The sequence below is a fragment of the Pelmatolapia mariae genome, linkage group LG23, assembly GCF_036321145.2.
Source record: "Pelmatolapia mariae isolate MD_Pm_ZW linkage group LG23, Pm_UMD_F_2, whole genome shotgun sequence".
Lineage (NCBI taxonomy): Eukaryota > Metazoa > Chordata > Actinopteri > Cichliformes > Cichlidae > Pelmatolapia > Pelmatolapia mariae.
In genome coordinates, this window is record NC_086246.1 from 39,317,278 (window position 1) to 39,342,189 (window position 24,912).

At 42.6% G+C, this 24,912-nt stretch overlaps 1 protein-coding gene across 4 annotated transcripts; it reads right to left on the bottom strand.

The window, feature by feature from the left end:
• Nucleotides 1–1,109: 1,109 nt before the first annotated feature.
• tcf3b (transcription factor 3b) lies at nt 1,110–24,912 on the bottom strand. 4 transcript variants are annotated; one of them, XM_063465845.1, is made up of 21 exons: nt 24,355–24,912; nt 21,503–21,599; nt 19,631–19,703; nt 14,848–14,921; nt 14,153–14,225; nt 13,580–13,620; nt 13,249–13,381; nt 12,734–12,780; nt 8,796–8,892; nt 8,615–8,715; nt 8,263–8,356; nt 8,078–8,136; nt 7,425–7,500; nt 6,910–6,971; nt 6,552–6,749; nt 5,753–5,861; nt 5,460–5,607; nt 5,148–5,201; nt 4,012–4,241; nt 3,764–3,915; nt 1,110–3,632 (listed from the first exon to the last, which is right to left on the bottom strand). In XM_063465845.1, the coding sequence occupies exons 2-20, from the start codon at nt 21,575–21,577 to the stop codon at nt 3,770–3,772; spliced, it is 1,890 nt and encodes a 629-aa protein (XP_063321915.1). In that variant the 5' UTR covers nt 21,578–21,599; nt 24,355–24,912; the 3' UTR covers nt 1,110–3,632; nt 3,764–3,769. The 4 variants fall into 4 exon arrangements, with proteins under 4 accessions (XP_063321915.1, XP_063321912.1, XP_063321913.1 ...); XM_063465842.1 differs by having other exon boundaries at nt 5,753–5,864; XM_063465843.1 differs by lacking the exon at nt 24,355–24,912 and adding an exon at nt 22,352–22,497 and having other exon boundaries at nt 5,753–5,864.

A 24,912-nucleotide genomic window follows, 5' to 3' on the forward strand; every position in this document is an offset into this window, starting at 1 on the left:
CATTCTGATGGCGCTCGAGTAAGTGAGTTTTTACCCTGTCCGAATATTGGCAATAGAAAATATGGACAAATTAATTTAACCCTTTATTACAACGGTTTCCTTTATTTTCCTTTTTTTTTTTTTTTTTAAATGTATACAATATTCAAAAGCCAGACATTGGAAAAGGTATAATCTGTTATTAAAAATGGCACATTTATTGCTACATTACTGTTATTTACAGGACAGTTCTCAACTATATATATTTATATATGTAAATATATATATACATATATAAGAGAGAGACAGGCTGAGTCAGGCGCTCTGAGGACCAGCAGTCAACAGTGTCCTCGCTTCGAGATGTCAAGCTCTGTGCCTGTGAATGTCGTTAACACTCAATGGTCCAACCCCCTTCTAGCTCAACAAAGATGTGACAAAACTGTCGAAAGAAAGTTTTTAATTATGCTCTCGTGTGAACAAAACAAGTCCAAGCCCATCAGCTGAAACATTTACAAGCTCCTGCAGTGACTGGGGTAGTTGTTTGTTTGTCAGATTTCAAACTGTGTCTATGTCAAGACTTCAATCAAGAAAGAAAAAGCTCCCCCAGCCACAGAAGTCCAGCCCAGGGAATACTAATTTACATCTAATCCGATTCTTCCCTTGGAATTGCCATCGCAGTATCCAGTACACATATTGATCATGTGACAATAGACAAAACTTCAAAACACAACTTTTTGACTAAAGTGATCAAGGATGTCCCAAAAGAGTCTCCATCAACACCATCAAAGAGCTGGAAGAATGAAAGGTCGGGGTTGAAAATTGTCACTAGTGACGACACATACTGAAAGTCACTGCAGCGAAGGGCTTGGACGCCACAATGCAGAAAGTCTTTACACCTGAAAATAAACTGTCCACGCCGACACCATGCAGCACATACCAAAACAGGTTTCTGTGCATCAAAGGCAGACAAGCAGAGTCAGAAGCAGCACCTCTTGAACCCTGCCACGCTTTAGCAATACAGGACAGACAGAAAACTCAGGACCTGGACCCGTGACCTTCACTAAAACAGCAGATTGGACAATCCAGTTGAATATTTCAGGGGAAAAGAAGAGGAATAAAAACTAAACAAGATCTATGTAACATTTATTTATTTTAACTAGATACACTGAAAGAAAAATCTCTTTATACCATTTAAACTTCTTCCTGAAAACTGAAAAAAGCATTAGGAGAAGGGAGGGTGGGGGAATGAACAAGTACCTCTTTAATCTCCATGATAAATGAAATGATATGGTTCACAAAATAAAAACGGTCTTAAATGAAAAAAAAAAAAAATACAAGTTCAGGCACTGATAAGGCATCACTCTCCCATCATGACATCTTAAGTCTTGAGAATGAAAAGGCCACACTATTGATTTGTATAGGTCTTTTTCTTCATCTCTTTTTGTAGAAATTAAACACACAAAATGCTCTACCTCCCATTTGTGATTACATGTTGGTAAAAAGAAGCCATTCACAACATGACGTGACATGGGAATAACATCACAATAACACTGTTTTTGTTCTCCATATTGCCCTTAACCTTACACCCAAACACGGGCATCTGCCTCCAAAATAAACGAGCAGGAAGTTGAACAGCGAGCTGCACGCCAAGCGCCGCTCGATTGAGGACAGACATCAGAAACAAAGAAGAGTGAAGTGAAAACTATTACACTGTACTGACAAAACCCAGGAACACAACTTTGAAAATGAAGGCGATCCACATTTGTATGGTAGCTACATTCAAAAACCAGTTGCATAATTACTGTTAGAGACAAAAATCCCCTCCCCCATTTTTCTCCAGCGCCCCCTGCTGGGGTCAAAATGCCTCAGCAGGTCCGTGGCACCAATTCTGCCCACGCGCTCCCAAATGGACAGAAAGAATTCTCTTGGGTAGCTGATGAGACGCCTCAAAACTAAAACTGGAATAAAAGGACACACCAAACGCTTTTAACATTTTCCATTTGTCATCCCGTCAACCCTTTTCCACCGCCATCCCAGTTCAATTTTGAATTAAATGTCAAATATCCCCTTATACAGCTCATCTACAATACACTCTAAACTTCAAACTAATATTGCCATTTATGTAAAAAATCTACAATGTATAGACTAACAAAAAATATATATTTTTATATATATTTAATTTTGAAAAATGAAACAGAATAATGTATGAAGTGAATTTACACATCACACTTCTCTCGGTAAGAAACGTGAAAACACACTTACTCAGGAGAAAGGTGAAGGGCTGCAGTTCAGTGGGAATGCTCATTTAGGAAACAAAGCTTCGGTTATACAGAAGCTCGTCTGCTTTAACGCCCGCGGACTGATGAGATCCCTCCTTTGTAGAAACCCAGATTTTTTTTTGTAATTTTTGTTTTTCTCCTTTTGCTGAACTTCAATTAAGGGGAAATATTCGAGCCGTTAAGTCTGTTGGCACCATCAAAACCACTTCAAAGATACAGCACTAAAGGGCGCTGTTCACTCAGCGAGTAATTCAAATGGCTTTCATACAGACTTTCACAGGGACTGAAACGTGAAACAGGTCAACACTCAAAGTCCAGCCTAAAACTACACGACTGTGCTTTCGTCTGTGGATGCTTTAGTACATAAAGCGGTACAAAAACCTGGATCGATAACAAGCAACTACTGGAGTAACACTTGAATTTGTGGTCAACAAACAGGAAGAACAGTTTTGTTTTGTTGACAGATTCTCCCACTTGGATAGATTATCGTCTTCAAGGAAGAAGTCTTCAATTCCAAGTCTCCAGATGCCTCGTGTGATGTGACCGGGCTCCGGCCAGAGACTGTCTCTAAGTCAGAGTTCCGTCTTTCATGCTTCAAGCTGCGTTTCAACTGTCAAAACTGTGACCTTTGCCTTGTGACCTTTTCCCCAACCTCCACACACACACACACACACACACACACGCACGCACACACACACACGCACGAAGAAAATAATTTTGACAGTTCAACTTCAACTATGGGCTTGGTTACATAACATATGTAAGACTGTACCATCACGCTGGGAATGACATACATTAAAAATAATTGCTCATACACATAAGCAATCCCTCACAATAAATGTTCCTCACATGTAAAGCAATTTGCTTAAATGTCAAATAGAAAACATGTAACAATTAGGCACAAATCCTTGATTCAAATTATTTGTTTAGGTCTCTCTCTTCTCTCCCCCCCACTCCCACCAGAGCACCTCTCGGCAGTGTGTGAAGCCCCAATGTGTGGCAGGACAAAAAAATAAAAATAAAAAAAGTACTCCTGTGTTCCATCATCATCATGTGGAAACCAGGGGGGGAAAAAAAAAGGAAAAAGTTTACATGTATTAAAAAAAAAAAAAAAAGACAGTTCTTCACATTTGAGCTTGTAGTCATGGTTGGGAGTGCGACAAACAGGCTGTGTCAGTTTTGGCAGTATGCATGTGTGTACGAGTGTGAATGTGCATCTTGAAATTTGAACGGACAATACACAGACATGTCCACATACACACGCGCACACACGCTCACACACACACACACACACACACACACACACACTTGAGAATAACGGGTGGAAGAAATCTGTTAAGGCCACATCCTCTGACAGCCAGAAAAACACCACCAGATCTGGAAAAAGGAAGGAGCACAATGACATAATGCAACGACATTCCTGCATAACACACAAATGATAGAATATGACTGCGGGTATTGTATACTTGCAAGTAGGTTAAATTCTAACACGAGTCTTTTGGGCCTACCTGGTGTTACATGTGGCCAACTGGATTGTGGCCATCTCCACCCATGCTAGGATGGCCTCCTGAGAGCTGCATGGGTGCTTCACCCACCACCCCAGACACCTTCTCTTCCTCGCGGCGTTTTAAACACGCTGCCTTTGGGTTTAGGTTACGCTCTGAGAAAGATGAACACAGAAATGAGCCTTCTTAGTCCTCGAGAGAGGTCCACAAAGCTGGGATTTTCATCCATAGGAGTCTACGTGCAGACTGACCTCTGACTTGTTGTTCTAAATTGAGGATGACATTAACAGCTTGGTGAAGGATGAGAAGTTTGGTCTGAGGTTTGTCGTGGCTGAGGTGCAGCTGGCACATCCTCCCAAGCTCCTTAAATGCCTCGTTGATGTCCCGTACCCTAAGGCGCTCACGGGCATTGTTAGCCACTCGTCGTTCCCTCTCGCGCTCCATCTTCACCTCGGGGGGAAGGTCCTCATCGTCTTCCTGACTGGTTTCAAGCAAAAATGAAAGGATGAAACTACAAAATAAAAGTGCTCATTCTACCAGTTCACAGTTTTAAGCAGACTTGTTAAAGTGCTGGGAAAACATTACTGAAGAAAAGTGCTGGGGGCAACACGTGTCTTGTAATGCAACACTTGCATTATAAGCCAGCAGTTTATATGTGAATGAGGAAGAACAGTATTTACATTGTGGAATTATTTGCATCACTTTGAATTTGTGGAGGGAAAAAAAAGGGCAAAAAAACAAACAAATGCAAAATGCAAACTGTGTACAGACTAACGGCCTCTGGACAACATAACCAACAGGCGCAAAGAATCACAAGGGCTTTTTTCTTTTTGATCCTGCAAATGTACCTTAGTAAAGGGCTCCAACCTCATAATACAAAAGTTCATTTTAAAAGAAACAATTCCCAACACTGCTGAAGAAGCAGTTCATATGATCATTTAATTAAAATGCTTATCCCACACAAGTTCAATTAGAAAAACATTCTCTGCTGTGTGTGAAGTGTTTGCAGATTTAAAATCTATGTCTTGTAAGAAGCTAAGCATGGTAAGCAGCTTTAGCCTTCACCTTTACAACCCCGAACTTCTTAGGATTTTGTGCAGCGTTGTTCATTACTGTGATGCTGGACTTGGGATAAATGTCTATTGTTTCATGCTTGCATTTATTTGTAGTCTAAAAAGCATTTTGGGTTCAAATTTCAAAACTTCCAGGTGGTAACTGTGCAGAAATGGTGACTAATGAGTAGCAAAGTTCAGAATGAGAAATACTGTGACAACTCTGTCGAGCAGAGATCGTTTAGACATCAGCTCCAGTGGCATTTGTTTGCTCAGTGATGCCTGGCAAGAGCCCACAAAGCATTAGAAATTGATTCTCTATTGGAGAAACTTACTCATCTTTCTGGTCTGAAAGGCCAGAGAGCATCTGGAGGGTCAACGCCTCCTTTCTGAAAACGTGACATGAAGGGAGAGGGGGGGGTTTGACATCGTTAAAAACCTAACATAGCCTAGGCAATCACTGGGAAACACAGGAAAGAAGAGATGAATTAAACTTGTATAAAAGTGACAGCTGACTCCCTTTATATTCTCTTAGTGACAAAACGATCCTCACCTTTGTTTGACAAAGTAATAGTTTAATTCTGTAAAAATCAAGCTCAAAGTTTTTAAAGTTTGAGGTGAAAAGACTAAACGTGCAAGGACCTTACCTTGTTCGACTGCGTGCCGCTTTGGTGTCTTTCTTTTCCTCCTCTGACTTGTCTGCAACAGATGAATTTTCATCATCCTCCTTGTCTTCTCTTTTGATATCTGAGCTGCTGGAGGAGTGTGTGGAGCGAGCCAAACCACCCGGGAGACCTACGGACAAACACAGTGCGTGAAGCTTTAATATTTTCAGTTTCAGGAGTGCATACAGCACCGGGGAAGGTGATGAAGTCCAAAAGAAATCTGTGTACATGTAAAATAGACATTTTTATAATTAATAATTATTAATCAAACTTACTGGTAAAGCCTTCTGGCTGGCTTACTGCTGGTGTGGGTCCAGATGCGTGATGACCATGCAGGAGAGTGCTGCTGGGAGGAAGACCTGTGGGCTCCTCATGTTTCCCACCCTGCTGGTAAAGGTGGAGAACGGTCACGATAGTCTCACGAGGACAGATAGAGCAAAGCTGATACACAGAATACAAAGCCGCTCCCCACCCCCCCTCCCCAAACAGAAATCCAGGAAAAAACCCCAACCTAAAACTGACATGACATGTATTGAGAGAGAAAAAAAAAAAATAAAAAAAAAAAAATATATCTATATCTATCTATCTATCTATCTATCTATCTCTTGCTGTACACTGTTTGGCCAGCAGATGGCACAAAGCATCACCACTGTGATGGTTTTTTTGTTTCTGGTGGAGATAAAACCCAGACTAATTTTTCTGACTGATTTTTTTTTCCCCCCCATTTAATCCAAATCCTTTCTTGGAAAATAGAAAATATTTATCTGTTCAAAAGGACAATTTGTTGTGCATCATAAAATTAAACACACAACAAAGTTTCCCCTAATTGTAAATCATTTCCCTCGTCTCAGTTTTCTAACATGTTTTAAAAACCGGAGCATGTTCGTTTAAACCTCAACACTGACACAGCCTCTTCAGGAGCGTACCGAATTTGAATCTCCTATGATTGAAAACGTAGACTGCGCAAATGCTTAGACGAGGACTTTTGTCTGCTTTGTGTTTCAAAGCAGCATCACGAGCCCACACCTCTCTTAAAAACAAAAGAAAACATGTTGAACAGAGCAGGTGACTCACCATTGCGGGATGTCTGTTGCTGAGGGCAAGACTTGCATTGGGGAAAGCTGGAGAGAGGCCTCCGAGGCCCCCGTTGTGTACTGAAGACAGCAGGCTGTGCATGTCAGAGTGGGCGCCCTCTAAGCCGGGGCCCTGGCCCACAGCGTGGCTACGGAGCACGTGGATGGCCTCTTCCAAGCGATCCTCCATTTTACTCTGCTGTATAAATACATGAAAGATGTGCTAAGCTGTCAAGATGAAGGCGGGACATCAACTATTAAAACAAGCAACGGCATACAAAGGCTAGAAGAACACACCCATACCGGCAACGTTAGGTTTTTAATTAGGTTTGATGCAGCAGAGAAATATTTTGGCATACCAGTGCATGTGGTGGCCCTTCATAGTTGGGTGTGGTTGGTCTTTGCCACTGAGACTGAGGTCCTGCAGGGAGAAATATTGGGTGTGGGTTAAGTGGCATTTCTCAACTTTTCACCAGGTGGCACTGCAGACACGTTTTAATGCTGAATAACATTAAAAACGCACATGAAAAGATCCACTCAAGTTCAATGCACTCATTCTTCGACGACAAAAACACAATCGGGTCAGACTGAACAAGTGAAATGAACTGTACTCATTAAGGTACTGTCCAGTTCACACTGATGCATTAACCAAATTTGTGGTTGCACGGCAGAGATAAAACCACCTTAACTCAGTTTACCAACCTTTTGATTTGCTAAATCTACACAGCCTTGAGGTTCATCAGCACAATGCGGAACTGATACAAATTTTCCACATATTTCAAAAAAAGGATGAACATAAACGTCTGTCATTTTAATGAGATTATCTTTTATTGCGAGTATTTTGAAGTACTAACACCGTATGAGAGAAATGTACCTGCGATGGCCTGAGGAGATCCAGGAGTAGATGGAGCTGAGGAGAAATTATTACTGTTGTGGTCCGATGGGTAAATCTGAAAGTATGAGCAGATTAAAAACTTAAAACAAATTCAAATTCAATCTCCTGGGTTCAAAAGGTAAAAATACTCATAGGTAAACATGTCCATACGTCTTTTAATGTCTAAACTTTCTTCTAAAAAATAAAAGTAAATAAAAATAAATAACATTAAATATCTAATGGTTAGATATTTCTTATTGTCATCACCTTGGAAATGCTTAAGGACCCAGGTTATTGTAAGCAGAACAGCAAAACAACTGATTTAAGAAGGGTTTATAAAATTTAACTATGCCACTTGAAGCCAAAAAACAGCTGTTTTGGTTTTTCACTCCCCCTTCAGGATATTTTTTTAAACAATCAATCTGTTTTGGATAAAACTCTTTATATCCAAAATAATCCTACACCATCTAACTAACATTTTTGCCATTTTCAGACGCTCCCCGAGCTGAATTTCCACTCATGTCTTCAACAGAATTTACCATCACTGCTGATTTTCACTTCGTTAGAGGATATGAAACTCTCGGGAAAATTATTTAAAGTGTTTTATTGCCCAGCACTAATTTAAAGCAACAAACAGAGAGAAAAGAACTCACTGAGGCAAGAGCCTTTCCAATTTCATCTCCTGAACTGCCAGCTGTGGTGCCTCGGTTGGCTGCAGAGATAAAATAAATGCGAGTCAGATGACTTGTTAATCTGAAAAAACAACTCAGTTTGACCATGTAGCCGTCGAAGCAGTGACGGAGAGGTTTGCGACGCGCTCTTTTCTAAGGTTCTTTACCCATTATGCCTTCTCCGTTGATGGTGGGCGTGTGGTTGTAGGTGGTCGGGGCTGAGTGGAAGCCGTTGACCTCGCTGCTGTGCAGAGGATAGTTCTGTGGGGACAGAGGCAGGGGTGATGTTTCTGGGATACAGGTAGCGTCACAAAGCACAAAAGCTGTTCACAGAAAAAAATAACCCAATCTGCATCGTGTACTTGGCGCCATGAGAATGGGTACGGCATGTTGAACATCCAAACAATTAACAGCACGTTTAAAATAAACCACGATGACTTATACTGTTGTTACGTGTTGTTATGTGGATGTTACCACAACATCAACCATCAGCATGGGATTGAGGCCATTTCTACTCACCATCCTGTCCTGTGGATTGATTGCAGAAAAGGAGCCTGGTTGTCCAATGTGAGGGGAATTACCCAGCATGGCAGAGTAGCCAGAAGATGACCAGGGGTCATCTAAGAAAAAATGTTGGGAATTAATATGAAAACAGTTCAAAGAAGATTACAGGGCAGAGTAATATCTTATGAAAGGTTACCTTGCAAGTAAAAAGAGGTAGGGTAGACTCCAGGCTTAGCACCAGGATATCCCCCATTTTCTCTGGTATACTCGTCACCAGATGTGGAAGCATACACCTAAACAAAGAGACGTGACAAACAGTTGGACTACGGTTATACAATACAACAATACACACCAGCGTTCATGTGTGTTAGCGGTTTACTATGAATCCTGAGCCATCACGAAAGATGAAGTACTGTGGCATTGATCCATCTCGTCTTTGCTATGGATAACCATTTAATTACACTAGCGCCAAGTGACCACAAGATGGCAAGAGGGAGTCTGCCAACGGTGGAGGAGGAAGGCCGGCTCCTCGCCCGTGGAGGAGAACACAGTGGCCATGGCATGCTGGGCACAGCGACGGCTTAGATCCCAGTGCACAGTGAGCACTTCCTCTCTAGCTCCTAGGACCCCAGTGACATCGCACTGCCTGGCCTGCAGCCCCTCCCTATAACACACTCGGTATCAGCTCGCACACATACCATGCATTCAGTGAGCCAACACACCCATCCATGCACAATCCAAAAGCTATGTCCTCAAACTCGCACTAGAGCGTCAGAGGATTGAAAATGACAAAGAACAGCTTTGGTTAATATTGTAGACATTTTAAATACTTGCACCTTAAAGAATTCAGCCGCACATTGTTCCTAAATATTGCAAACGACCACTGATGCTAGGCCTCCGAACACAGCAACATGAGACGCCTTCAGTTTCCAGACTATCAGCCACCACTCAGTCCTCCTTTTCCTCTCCTCCTCTGTACTACATGCAGACAGAGGGAGAGAGAAAGAGAATGGAGGCTATGCTGCAAAGAATGCTAATCCAGAGAAGGGATTTTTTCTGTAATTTGATTTAACAGGGAGAAGTGGAAAGGGAATGGAGAGATGCACTTCTAATTACAGAGCCATCTGCCTGTTCCTGGACCACATCCAACTCCACAGGCAGCTGGGCTGAGGAGAGGGAGTGAAGAGAGGGAGAGAGATGGGGGCTGGGATCCAGTCAGCAAGACAGAGAGAGAGGGAGAGAAAAAGAGGGAGAGATTGCAGTGGGTAGGGGGTGGTTAAGGGGCAAGGGGGAGGACTGAGGGGGGAAAAAAAAAATGAAGGCCCTGATGATTTATGAAATGGGTAGAGAGATAAGGGGTGTTGAGGGGGACAGGAGAAGGTAATCTAAATGACTTAAACAAAGCTTGATATGGCCAGGGGAGTGTGAAGGAAACAGGGGATTTAAAATGATCACGGTTAATTCAGGGGAAAACATGATGGAGATGGCTTCATTTAACAATAGGCTTTGAGTTGTTCTTTCACGGGGAACAATGTCGAGTGAATCCTGCCGCTCTAGAAGGGAACACAGGACTACACAATGACTAGTGCTGCTGGATAATTGTATTCTCAGGAAGAAAGGGATTGCTAGGGTAAAATCCTCAACTAATAGGGGTTTAATGTAATTCAGGTTATGACCGTGTAAAGGTCTCTACACCAGGAGGAGAGAGAGAAAAAAACAAAACAAAACAAAAACACACACACACACACCAAAAAAAAAAAAAAAGCGGCTTGTGGCAAGGGGTGGGGAGTAGATGAAGATTAACATCAAACTAACCTCAGAGCGCTTTATTCAACCACAGGGGTTTGTGGTTAGTATACTGGACAACTAGGGGGCAGAAGAGAGGCTCCTCCATGTTTTTTGTTTGTTGCACATGAAAAGAGGCGTACGATTTGCACGGTTAGGGTGAGGATCTTGTGCGCAGGTAATGCTGGGAAACTGAAGTCAGCTAGCTCGAGGGCAAATGGGATACAGCGTTTACAAAGCAAAACGATTTCTGAAACTCAAGTGGATAAAGAAAAGTAGAATATGCTGATGAGGTGGTTTAAAAACAAATAAAAAAATAAATAAAACAGCAGCAAGAGCGGAGTGTGGGAAGAAGGAAAGACCACAGGATCATCACCAGCTATCATTAATCTGGGCTCAGACACGGGGCTAAGAGGCCTCACAAGCACTGCGCCTCACAACTGGGTCACTCACAGGGGGAGGCCCACCCAGGCCATCATGTGGTGAGGCGTAGGCAGAGAGCTGGGTGAGGTGGGGGAGGGGGGTTCACACACAGAAGTCTCATCATTCGCACTAAAACCACGCAGCCATCGTTCACGCTGCGGGGACTGACTGAGGTTCAGACAGTGTGTGTGTGTGTGTGTGTGAGAGAGTGAGTGAGTGAGTGAGAGAGAGAGAGAGAGAGAGAGAGAGAGGGCCTCGACTAGACAGAGCGTTGACACTCCGTCTCTGTGATGTAGTCGCTTTGGCGAAGCCTGTCTGCACGTAGAGGTTTCGGCAGCCACTTCAACGCGACAACACCCACAGGTGGGACACGGCAGCAGAAGCAATGGTTTCTTCATTTCATAAACAAACAAGAAATCAAAAAATCCGGCTAAGCACAGAGTTCGCCGAGTTCAACTTTGATCTGTTCCCATAGTTACGCTCCGACTCAATCTGATAAACACCAATCTAATCAATGCACAGACTGTACGTCAACTTAAGAGTCAAAACGCAGCTCTGTTCAAGTCTGCCTGAATTTCCTGTCAGACTACACTTCAAGACGTCTTGTATGGACCCTGTCAGACATACAAGCCTTTGAATTTGCCTTCTTTATGCGTGTAACACTATCAGCCTTGGTCTGAGTGAACGCCTGAATAAAAAAACTACGCAACATACAATCAGATTATTTTAAAAACAAACAAAATAGGGCAAAGATGGCTAAAAATGTTTGAGAAATTGATTTTAATCTTTCCTTCTGCTTGTGTTCATAGCAATGTGGATATGTTCATCTTAGAAGTCAGAAGACGCTTGTGCAGTGGCAACATTTTATATTGATGATCCGCCAGTAGCTTAGACATCAAGACAGAGCCAACAGCAACACAGGCAAGCCACACACGACCAGGTTTCTGAGTTTAAATAACCTGCAATCACTGCACAAGACACATAATGAAAAAGATTTCTAGTCTGAGTAACAGCAGCACATGCTGAGAAAATTCTTTGTCAGCATTCACTGACTGTATATTCAAACATGCAACAATGACTAGTATCTCCAGCTATGGTTGGCTGCCATCATCCTCACATCAGCTGCATCAGCAGCTGCCAACTCTTATAATGTGACAGTACAGTCTGGGCCCTGCGAGACACTTCTTTACCTTCGAGCAACAATTTCTCAGTTTTAAATATGTTCAAACAAGAAATTTAAACACAAATTCATCCTTTTAAGTTTTGTTTTCCCCAGGCTCAAACGTTACAAGTAGCCCAGCATTGAGGAACTAAAATGCAGACACTGTCATTTAAAGAATTCAAACTTTGGACAGAATGATTATATTTACATAATTAGCTATACATCTACCTGTTTGCACACTATAAATGTGCAAAAAAAAAAAAAAAGAAAAAAAAAAAGAGACAAATTCACAATATTCTACCAATATTTGTTCGACTTTGAGCTCGATAAAGCCAATGAAACCTTAAACTACATCAGAAAACAAGACTTGAGACCCAAACCTTGTGCGATTTGTGCGTCAGCAAACCGCGAACCATGTGTTCTATCGAAGTGTATCATTCAATCTAGGCTACAGAAAAAGGTATGTAGACATCAACAAAGCACCTAAAAGCCTGCAAAATTACTTGACTACATGACAATCAACCCAGAAAACCACTTGAAACCACTTGACTATACAGACAACCACAGTGATGATGTTTACTGGGGCCTGAGTTGCCTAACTGTCAGCTCGCTAAGAGTCTGACTGAGCAGAGGGTCTTTACCCCTGTCTGTCACAGAACTGTTCAAGCAGAGCGAGGACAGCAGTGTGTGTGCAGAGAGAGAGAGAAACGGCGAGAGAAGGGACTGGCTGCGAGCGGTGTAGACGAGCAGAAATAAGCTCTTACCGAGGACGGCAGGCCAGGGGGTTTCCGAATCTTCTTTGGCTGGGTTTCTACATACAGGCAGCAGAGACATACAGAAAATGTGTAAGAGGCAGGAACACAAATACGGACTAAGCGAAGGTACATGTCATGTTAGCATGTTTGTATTTTTAAAGCTAGACCAGAAAATAAAAATAATAAAAAAACAAGATGCAGCAAGTGCTTGCCGCTCTGTACGTGCATCAGTTTGAATGAAATGCCAAGGTGCATTCGTGTGCACACACTGTAGCTTTGTATTTAGATTTATGCTCAACAGAACGACAAAGAGACAGCTGTTTCTGTCCCGATGATCTGACGACACATTTTAAACATCACTTTGGGCTACGGGTCATTGTAACGGACAGTTTTCACCATTTTTGGAGCTACCGAACACAACGCAGTTAAATGATTAATAAATAATCAGCAAATTAATCAATCCTGAATGACACACATACAAAAAATAAGTACTTAGTAGCCACACTGCATGCCTCATGACGTACCTATGGCTCCTTCAGGCGGCCTTCTCCTGGGGTTGTTAGGATATGAAGGATAAAACTGAGAGCCAGACTTCAGACCAGAGGGTGACATAGCATCTGGGCTGGGCATCGCTATGTCGCTAGGAAGAAAACCAGGCTAGGGGAGGACAGAGAGATAAGATTTACTAATAAGACACACAGAAGCGTGGGAAAGCATGGTTTCTTTTCTAAGAAACCAAGACCGTTGTCAATTCAAAGTGCCCGACATGAAAAGAGAAGTGAAAATACGGGCGTCTTACACACAGGCAAACTACATGAAATTAGGTCACACATGTATCCTCGCTGTTAAACATACCTGGTTTCCAAACGAAGAATACGGTGGTCTCTCATTTTTACCTGTGAGGTGAACATGATGGACATTTCAACATTAATTCAAGTGAAACCCTGAGCTGTATACACAGATTAAGACGCAATGGACTGTGCTAATACAAATGAAAAGTAGGTTTTTCTAAAGTACAAAAAGTCCAGAGATGCCCTCCCTTTTTTCCCCTCAGTACGCTCAGCTGCATAAAGCCGCCCGCCAGACAAAACCCTAGGGAAGGTTTCTGCTTCAATACCCCAACATCCCCAACACTCAACGAATGAGCACACACACACACACATGCACTCACACACAGATATACACATATGCATATACATGCACATTCTGCCATCCAGAAGACAGCTCTACAGTCATAAATATATGCACGACCGTCCAATCGGTCTCCATCAGCATGAGTTTCTTAAAGCTGGCGTTTGACAAGGCACCATTCATCTGGTACCAAGGATGACGTTTTTATATTTTGTAAACTGATACGACTCAAGTGCTAAAACTTAAACAGATAAAAGTCACATGTATCAAAGTTTACTTAAAGGAAGCAGAACATACCAGCAATCCCTGAACTGATGAATGGAGAGGACAAGGCTTCGTGCTCACTGTAGTGGGATCCTTCTCCATAACCCTGTGGGAACAATGGCACACATAAAACAAGACAACTAACCACAAAAGGCCAAGGATGGCAGACACTAACCTCAGGCATATAGACTAACACGCTTACATGGCCAGCTACATCTTTTTAGCACCCCTGCGTGGCTTAGCGCTTACCCTCCCTCTACTTTTCTGTCTAACAGGATCCATGCCAAACAAATCTGCATCAGCTCAAGGGAATCAAACCAACTTTCTTAATTATCAACTTGTGGTAATCAAAGCTTGCTGCATCCATTTCACCCCCCTGTTCCTTGTATTTACACAGAGTTGTGCCAAGACAGTTATGGTAGATGTGAAGCTGCAATTACCGGTGGGCTTCGACAGAGGTTTGGGCTACCAGAGAGCTTGCCAATACAGGATCCTGGGCCAAAGTTATTAGGTAGAAAGTAGAACTACAGCTTTAAATTGCATATGGCACACAGATGACAAACGTAATAAGCTGTAGTTGTGGATGGGGGAAAGGACGTTTGTGTTTTCATCTATGGCACAGCGGTTAACTGAATGTGAGTGAGTGACAGTGTCGTGGCATCTGGTGTTAAAGCTTTGCAAAAGTCATGAGCGACTGAAGAGGCCGAGTGTGTGCATTTGGAGCTTACCCGTCCTTGGCTGAACGAGGGGCTGTTCTGTTCCGCGGAGCCCCAAGACCCAGAGCCGCTACGCTCGTCTATCGCTGCAGAGACACACAATGAAAGGTAGGGAGGAACGGCATTAGTCCAAACAAACTAGATACTAGAAGAAGTGAGCAGTCCAAGGTGAGAACCTTAATCCACTTTAATGTGCATTATTACAGACATGAACTGTTTTGACCCTGGAGTTGAACAAAACATTTTATGACTAAAAGTGGCCACAATGGGCATTTCATAAGGAAGCCAAAGAATTCACACTGATTAAAGCCAATTCTGTTCAACACCATGATATGTTAAACCATTTCCAAAGATACATGTAGGATACATGCTGTTCTTTATGCTCACTGAATAACAGGACGTTTACCATTAGCATTCTAATGTAATCCAATTGTTGTGAGAGTAACATGTCATCTAAACCACATTTAAATTCCACCCAGTCAATTTGACAAACAATGTGTGGTGCCAAAAATTGAAATGCTATGTTTTAGGTAAAGAAAAAGCCGATGCGGAGCACAAAGAAAACACAGCCAAAAGACTGGTGGAGCAGAAAACTCCAAAATACCCCCATCATCCCCTTCTCCCTGTCTTATGCACTAATGCTATCCAGGCTCTCTGGAGACACAAGGCTTAATTGCATGCTGATTTGCATAATTGTGCATATTAATGCGGTTTCCTTATGAATATTCATATTTCGTCTTTGATTTTTGCCTAATTAAAAAAATGTGTGTGAGAAAGCAAAAGAGAGCGAGCGAGTGGAAGGAGAAAGCAAGGGGATTTCGGGGGGGGGGGGACAAGAGTGAGAGGGGTCTGGGTGAGATCAGCAGCCCGGCTGACGAGCGAGAATGAGTGATGAGACTAACAGAGCGGTGCAAGCACCTACACACGCTGCGACAGCCGTGATCTATGGAGCTGATGCCAGTGGCATGGAGAATCAGGCGAGCCGCTAGGAGAGGGCATCCGAAAAGATCGGCCGTGCCGAAAGGCCATGGCACTAATAAAGCGCAGCACCACCGTCAACCATGTCCGATGGCACAGGACGTCGGCAACGAGCTCGCCGCTAAATAAAGATGACAGACTTTGAATGGAGACACTTAAGCCAAAGCTCCGTGCCAGCAGAAGTAGTACCAAATTAGTGAGATAAAAATCTAGTCTAGATGAGAGGACTCAACAATGTCTGCTTTTAGCCTTGCAAATTTTCATTCAAACAACTTCTCTTTTCCACTTCAAGACACTCTAGCGTCATCCAAAACTGCTGTTAGACCTTGAGTATTTTCACAAATACAGAAAAGTAACTGGTGACACACACGTTTACGCATCGCCGCTGTCGACAATAACCTGCACTCTGCACATAGTTGAGAGAGTAACTTCATCTTCGCGGCTATTTTCAATACCCCACTCATCCTCAGCCTGTGAAGCCTCCATTTGGACAACAGGGGTGCAGAGGATGAAGCGAAAGCACGGCTGTGCAGGAGAAGTCTGACAACGTTGTTTCACACTTAGTGGAGTAATTAACTCGGAGGCAATTAAACAAAGGTGGAGAGCTGCCGAGGTGACACTGACGCCTAGGAGAGCCCAGCAACGCCAGAAGAGAGATCTTCCTATTGTTGTTAATCTCCTGTCACGTTTCATGTCAAACAAAATTTCAGCGGTACTAAATTAGAATTAGAATACACTGTGTATTATATTATAGGTGCTATTGTGCTGCTCCAACATGCTGCCATAAATATTTTTACTGTCCAGCACAAAAACAAACAGTGAACATAGTGAACTTAGTAGCTATCAACTGTTATCAGCTGTTGCTGTAATTGATCATCATGACATCACACAGTCATGATAATGCTACTGGGTAGCAGTGCTCACACATTTCCTTATGTCCTTTGACAGCACACGGTTTGTTTGTGCTGCGTTTTATCATTTTGCCAGAAGAATACTTTTCAGTGTTTCTATAGTGGTATTTGTAATCACTAATAATGACAAAAAGTCCCACTGAAGTACATCAGTAATATATCATGTAATTATTCACCTTTTTAAAAAAAAAAAATTCTAATTGAAAGAAAATGATGATGCAAACAGTTCTGACTATACCCTTACGTCGGCGTCTCCTCTCAGCGTTTACACTGACAAGGCCTTCCAACGTTACACAAGGACAGCAACAGAGTACTTAAGAAATGAAGCTCATGCCAATTAATGCATCTAATCTCTAATCAAACTTCAGCCATTTTCAGTCTAGAAAGGCAATGCGACCATTACTACTTTATTACTATTGAAAAAAATAAGCCATCAAAATTAGTTAAAACTTGCATTTCTTTCAGTAAGCAAATAATACTACCACTAAACACACAATTAGTCTGGATTATCATTAAAAAGTTGAGGGTTTAGCATGAAAACGACAGGTTCTATGGATTTCTATCACATCCATCTAGATTTTTGGCATGACCAGTGCAAATGTACTCAACATGGCAAGGCAAATACTGACTCACAAGCAGAGCCCAGAAAAATATTTATTCACTGAGCCACAAACTTTCTCAGAGCTGCGGGCTCTGAAAACATTTAATTTAGCTGAAGGAGGAAGCCACTCGCCTTTGAGATTTCCCCTTTCTGAGGGCTTCGATTTTCCTGCTGCGACTAAGTAAAGTACAGAAAACTACAGTACGCGACATTCCTGCAGCTGTGTGCAGGCGGACAAGTTGAGGTGCAAAAGGTAAATGCAAAGCTAGCCAGTTAGCCGCCTAGAGAGGCTACATGTGACAATTGTTTGTTGTGATCTGAGGAAAGCGAGCTTGTCACGTCCCCTGTATTTGTGTTTGTGTGTGTGTGAAGGGGGTTGGAGACGTTGCCAGCAGCTGCAGAGGTGACAGAGGGGACGCCTGCCTGAAGGCTTGTGGGCTTGGCCAGCTCCCACCACACCGTCACACTCTGCCTCCCCTACTTCTTAAACATCCCACACTTCTTGCCAATCCTCTCCTCTTTCCTCTAACATCCACTCTACTCTCCTCGACACACCCACACCCACCCATCCACCCACCCACACACAGGCCACTGAGGAAGGGAGGACGCCTAATGCAATTAGCACCCCTCTGAGCACTTTTGTGCTGATGAATAGAGGTGGTCTGGTGGGCCACTGGGCTACTTGCGGCCGTTCCCGCGCTGCTGGATCCCTGAATAGACAAGCCGCCGAGGTGACGTCATAGATAGGCGTTGTGGTTTAATGGACATCATTTCGAAAATAAGTCGGTTTCCTGGCCCACAGCCATGCAGTACTGTTTCCCTTACAGTGGCTAAGCTTCAAAAACAAAACAAAAAGAGGCAACTAAACGCCACATGTACCCATTCCATCTACAAATAATGCACATTAATTTAATGCTGTAGTTTTAATAACATGTTTCCTTGTATAGTCGCGTTGTAGTCGGTGCACTGTGCGTGTTATAACACGACACAGATCTACGAGAACCTCTTAGGCTGGAATTTGCACATTAGCTTTTTGGCTTTCTAGTGCCATTAGAGGGTACCTGCCGATCTCCAAAATGTTAAAGGTGGCAGCTTTAAGTATCACATTAAAATGGGTTTCAATGACCGAGGGTCACACTTTGGGACGTGGGGAGGGGTGAGGAATTAACTCCTCACTGCTTAGTAATTGCCTGCTGTAATAGAAACAAACAGAATCCTGCCTTCCACAGGCTGATCCCTCTATTCAACAAGCTCTCTCTCCCACTCTGGCCACTCTCTGCATGCTGGGCCAGTTTAAGAGGCTGCAAGCTGGGGGTGAGGGACATTGTCTCAGATTCAAGCCATTTCCTGCAGATCAGTGGGGGTAAGAGCCCTGTGCTGTGTTGGGGGAGGAGTGTTTTACACTTCAGGGTGGGGGAGTCGTTTCAAGTCCATAAGCCCCCTTCTTTGCCTTTGTTCCTCAGTGGCCAAGTTCTCACTCTGGGGAACACTGGGGAGTGTGACTCGATTTCACACACCAGGTTGGCAGGGTGACAGAGGAATGAAAGTAACATGACTTACTAATAACCTTCAGGAAGAGAGAAAAGCTTACTCGAAGCCTTCAGGTGCTTGAGTGGTTTAATTGCGGATAGTTTCACCTTTAAAACTGTGAAACAAATACGAAAATGGACAAGCAGACATAGACCAGGCTGTAGGGTTTCAGTGAGCATCATTTTTTTTCCCTGGGACTGCTTCCATTACTCAGTGTAATACATGTAAACAGATATAACCACAAACACTTTGCTATACATTTTTCTTTGGCAGAAAGCTGATCCAATGAAAACTATTCAGTCTGTGGATTAGAGAGGGGGGGGATGTCAGTTCTGAAAATATAGCTAGAGTCTCAAATGAAATTCTGTAGAGCAGCATGCACCACAAATAAAATTTACCTATACCAAGGAACTGGAAAAGATCTCAAAACATCGGTAAATAAAACTGAAACTGTCTGCTCGATAAATACCACAAAGGTTAGGTTAGAAATTTTTGTCACCTCAGAGGGTTGACCTTTAATGTGTGTGCTCCATTATGTCATCTGTAAATTACAAAGAAAAGCTCTCTTTTTTTCCCGTTACTCCAGCTTTACATTTATAATACCGTTAAAGAGCACTGATTTAACAGCAAATTTGCTTAATGTTGCTGTGTCAAATCCCACATTCAGCCACCGTAATGTCAATTAAAAAAAAAAGTGGTAAGATTAAGAACGGTGCAGGAACCAAAACTAATACAGTTTAAGAAAAATGCTGTGAGATCAAGCCGAAAAGCTTACCTGATCCACCAAACTGAGAGCTGGCGAGTGTCATCGTTCTGTTTTTCCCATTGGCTACTGGAGGCGCGAACATCTACAAGACAAAAGCAGCGAGATACCATAAGTAACAAGGAAAATGATGGCACACTTCACACATCCTATTTTCACTAATGGCTAACATCACATCACACACACAAACACATCGTTCAGTTGTGAGTCCCCCTCCCCACCCCCTCCACCTTACAGGCATTTCAGATTTGGATGAGTCTAAAGTGAGATATAAACGGGATTTTAAAAAAACAAAACAAAAAACTCAATTTAACCATCTATAACTTTCAGCATCAACAGAAAAAACTAAAAATCTATCAAGTTATAAATATTCTTGAGTTTAAAACATAAGTGATTTTTTATTCTATGGCAAACAACGCATAAAACAGTCTAATTAAGTTAGATGTCAGCAAGCCACTCTGGGTTTTACCACGGGACCATCTTTCAGTGACACGGCCAAAGTCTGCTGTACAAACCAAACATGTCTGTAACTAGGACAGAATAACACAATCTTCCATTGCCGCACGTGATTTTTTTTTTTCCATTTTAAATGTATGACGTAGCCAAAGATTCTGATTAAAAGACCGTCTTTTCTTCCATTACGTTTAACTGCCTAATACACATTTAGTTTTCTTTATGTCACGGCCAATCTCACTTGCTTTCCTACGAGCAGCCAACAAATAAACAAAGAGGAGGAAATTCGTTTGTGTAACGTTCAACAGTTTCTCACCCAATTATCAATGTCATATTTAAACAGAACATCTGCTGATACAAATTGGCAGCTGATCAATCTGGGCTTTTCTAACAAACCCAAGTGACTAACAATGAAACCTGCGACAAAGCCCTGCTCAGAACATAGGCTAAGTTTCTTTGAACTCCAGCACAAACAAAGCAGCTAACTGCAACAAGCAGCATTATAATGGTGCTTTACTAATAACATATGCACACAAAATACATTTCTGTTGTTCTCTGCCGTAGCAAAACAACATCAATTCAACTTTTGGGAAAAAAATAAAATAAAAATCTCATAGGACATTACGTCTGCTAACGACAGCTCACTGAGAGTCGGAGTTTGGAATTACCGATTATTCTTTGCATATAATAATTATCCAGGGCTTGCAACTTAGCCTCGCCAGCTATTTGGGTTATTGAGGAGAAAAGAAAAAATCTAACACAGCTCCACCGGGGCTCCGTGATGTTTATGTCAGCTGAAAAAAAGCTTCACAATAAACTGAAACGCGGGTAAATAAAGCTCAACAGAATTCCTCTATCCACTTTGTAGATAATGTCTGGAGCATAGCTCTCACAGCATCTTTGTGAAAATGTCATCTTAAAGACTAAAAATGTGACAATAAGAAAGGTGGAAGCTGTCTGCTCAGCCACGGTCTTCTATCACAATATTTCCCCCTAAGAACCTCCTCACAACACAAACAGCGGTGAGATTATTTGTACCGTTTCCTGTAGCTGCTCCTGACTCAATATTTACATTTTAAAGTGGATTCTGTTTGACGGCAGGACGATCAACTTCCTCGTAACCTATATCTCTGCATCACCTCAGTAATTGGGTAGCCTAAAGTGTGATTTCATTCTCACCCATCACCTGGAGTACAGCATGACTTTTACCTGCACTACTCTGATGCCAAGAATGAAGAATGCAAATATCTTGATCTGACAGAGAGGCCGTTATACAGAGATTTTAACATTTCTATTTGTAACGTTAAGCTTTCCCCCCCTTGGTCTTTATCCCACATCCCTCTGACCTCCGCCTATGCCCAGACCTGTATCGCACTCTCCTCCTCCCATAGCCACCCACCTACCACTGCCACCCAGAGCCCGCTCTCTTACCGCGCTGAAATCCAGGAGGTCGCTGAGTTCCTTGTCAGTTTCCACTGCAGCCATTCTTTGCTGCTGTTCGTTCATACCCTTCAGTTTCTAATAAACCCTACGAGAGAAATTTGCAGATACAGGATTTTAATGGCGCTAGCAAACACAAAAAGAAGTTACATGTTCCTCTTAAACAGAGATGATGGCAAAGGATGAGTTAAACTATCCTACTTTGTCTAGCTCACACCCCCTTCGCTTACGCTTTTTTATTGGCGCGTTTTTTCTGTCTCATTAGACACCAGTGCAGGGGTGCAGTATGTCAGCAATTTGGCTGAAAGTAATTTTCTTATGACCTTTTTTTTTTTAAATTCAAAAAGTTCCCCAAATATGAAAATTATATGCAGGTCTTATTTAAATGTTGCGTATTTGGGAAATAACTCAATGAAACATGGGCTAGCTACAGCAAAAAGGACAACACGAACCTACTGACCACTACACACCATAGGCGGGTCTACTTAAAAATGCAAATTTCCCCTCAGACATTGCCTTCCCATCCAGGCAGTGGAGGAGACGCCGCCATGAAGTGATGAATACTCTGCCTTCAGTCAAATCACTTCTAAGTAATGACTTTAAAAAAAAAAAAGTCTTTCATTTTACGCAACCCTGGCAAATAACACAGCCATATGTCGATCATTGCTACATAAAAGAATTTACAATTACAGACATAATTGGGACTATTGTTAGCCCAAGGAAATAGGGGTGAAAAGCAGAGCTAATGACTGTATGCAAACACGTCATTACCAAATTACCATATGTCAACTCAGAAAGGACCTTGTCAAATGACACAGTGAGCACGAAGACTGGATTTACCCAGTGTTTTGCATTCCAACGCAAGCCTGAGGGCCGCTCTCTGATGCCGAGCGGTGTTTCTCTACGCCTCACAGGGAAACTGGGGGTAAGGGAAGCAACTGGAAGAACAGAAGCACTCGGACACCAACAGGTGGTGTGCTTTTACAGCCTCTTTTCCAATTCAGCACTAGCATAAACAGATGTTATAAATAATAACAAAAAAACAAGAAAGATGCACATCCTGGAGAAATGCAGGCGTGTGATGTAAACACGGGGCAAATTTGGAGTTTTCTTAAGAAATAAAAAGTCTAACTGGGAGACAAATCCTTTGTCTGCATACATGAGAAAAGTCATTTCAAAGGTAGCCAAACACTGCTGTCCCAGTACAGAGAAGGCAGAACAAGTGAGACTAATTTAACCTTGGGACGAGGAAAGGAAGTGAGCATACACAAAACGCTGCCCCAAGTGTAAATAGGCTAGAAATATGGCTGTCACTGCCATCCCAAACTTTTAGAATAAGACGCCCTACAAAAAGAAAATCCTGCCATGCACACACACACGCACGCTGCTAAAAAAAATGACTTTAGCACAGAGTTAAATGGAGCAGAGCACATGGAGGGGCTTAATGTTAACAAAATGGCATCTTCAGCTAGTGCTGGATCAATATTTGAAGAAAGCACATTGGGGGTCTTTGTCACCCACACAAGGCAGAGAAGGCAGGTCATTCTCCACAAAAGGACACTGCACTTCCAGTTATCACAAAACACTGAGCCAAACCGAAAACAAATCACCGCTTAAACTTTATAATAAACCATAAGGAGTTGGGTTTAGATAGCTTCCCGAGTTTTTGGCTTTCAAACACAATGATAGGCCAAATTAGGTCCCTGTTACTTAGCCAAGAAACATGCATTTGAGGTTGTGTCCAATCCAGCCTGCTGTTAAAAAAACAAAAAAATAAAAATAAAGGGGGAAGGCTATAACATGTTTATAACAATGCTATTACTACAAGAACACAATGAGCATTTTCTACTGTTGATTCAAACACTGCATGAAAGTAACGGATGTTGGGCCCCCACGCCATAAACACGTTAATAGGAATAGTTTTACAACAATGCCAGAGAACATGTGCACCACAGGATGCAGGCTGCACATTATTTGATCAGATCCGCTAGGCCATATCCAGGGACCAACCTTTTCTCTCTCTCCCCCCCCCCCTTTTTTTTTTTCTTTCTTTCTTTTTTTTTTTTTTTTTTTTTTTTTTTACTGTCAGCTAAACCCACTCACGGCTTATTCTGATCCGCGGTGACATCGTCCACAAGACCAACAAACTACACGTCTAATCAGTGTGTAAAACAAGTACCACGGCCCTGACCGCCCAGAACAGGAGCGAGGCTCCAAACTTCATGCAACAGATACTAAAGCTCTTTCTTTCGCATGTTATTAGGGTCCAATCGTGCATTATGAGGGAGCAGAGTGGAAGAGACGGTGGGGGTGGGAGCATGAGGAATTTCCTGCCAAATGTGCAATAAAATAAGTCTAGCTGGTGGCCAGACACTTCCATAAAGGAATGTTTAAAGGGCTACCAAAGGGATTTTATGGAAAGTTTTTCCCGGCCTGTGTGGAAAACACACGTCGGTACGCATCAAAGTTCAGCCAAAATGCTGGACAACGTAAAGATTTGATATTTTCCCTCGGTGGCTCGGAGCTAAAGCGGCTAAGGCACACGGTGGAAAAAACAAAAAAAACAAACCGAGGCTCGTCGGGCAGCTCGAACATTTAACGTTAACGGGCTCTTTTTGCAGAACAAAGGAGTAATTTCCTTCTCTCTGTGGTCGATGCGGAGACCATCACACACTTGGCTCACCACCTCAAACCAGACAAAAACTTACATCCCCCCGCTTTAACCACACATTCCCGAAAACTTTTCGACAATTTGCAGGCGTCAAAATACGCGTCAATGAAAGCCGTCGAATTCGTGCAACTTCCCCCGAAACACGAAGTGTACAGAGTGTGTTTTTTTTTACCTCTCCTCCCCGAGTGTCTGGTATCCAAGAGTAAAAAGAAAAGCGGAGACTCGCAAGGAGAAAAACATAAAACTTCAAGAGTATTTCGACCTCAGTGCATGAAACGCATTGGAGCACAGTAGATGTCTTCCTTTTGTCCCGGGAAGCCTGTTTTTTCCACACAGCGCCCACGTGTTTGCCTCTCTGTAACAAGTCTGTGTGCAAACAAATCTATTATAGTAACTAATCTCACGTCTTCCTTTTTTGTTGTTACAACTGAGATGATTTCATTCTTCTCGTAGACATCTTCACCACCTCCGTCCACATTGTCAGACGCAACAACGTATCCCTCCGCACAAACGTGACGGCCTCAACGCCAGCGGTGTCCGATTTCAAACGCCTTTCGGAGATGGGCTGTTTTTTAGAGGGGGAAAATGCACACTCAACGTTTTCCGGTACTCGAAACACGAGAAACGTGTACCCGCGACGCTCGGTTTGGCCTCCGGTATCTGTAAGCCTCAAAATACGGGAGCGCTAAGAGCACTAGCGTACCCAGCGGAAGGCTATCGTAAGAAAGTT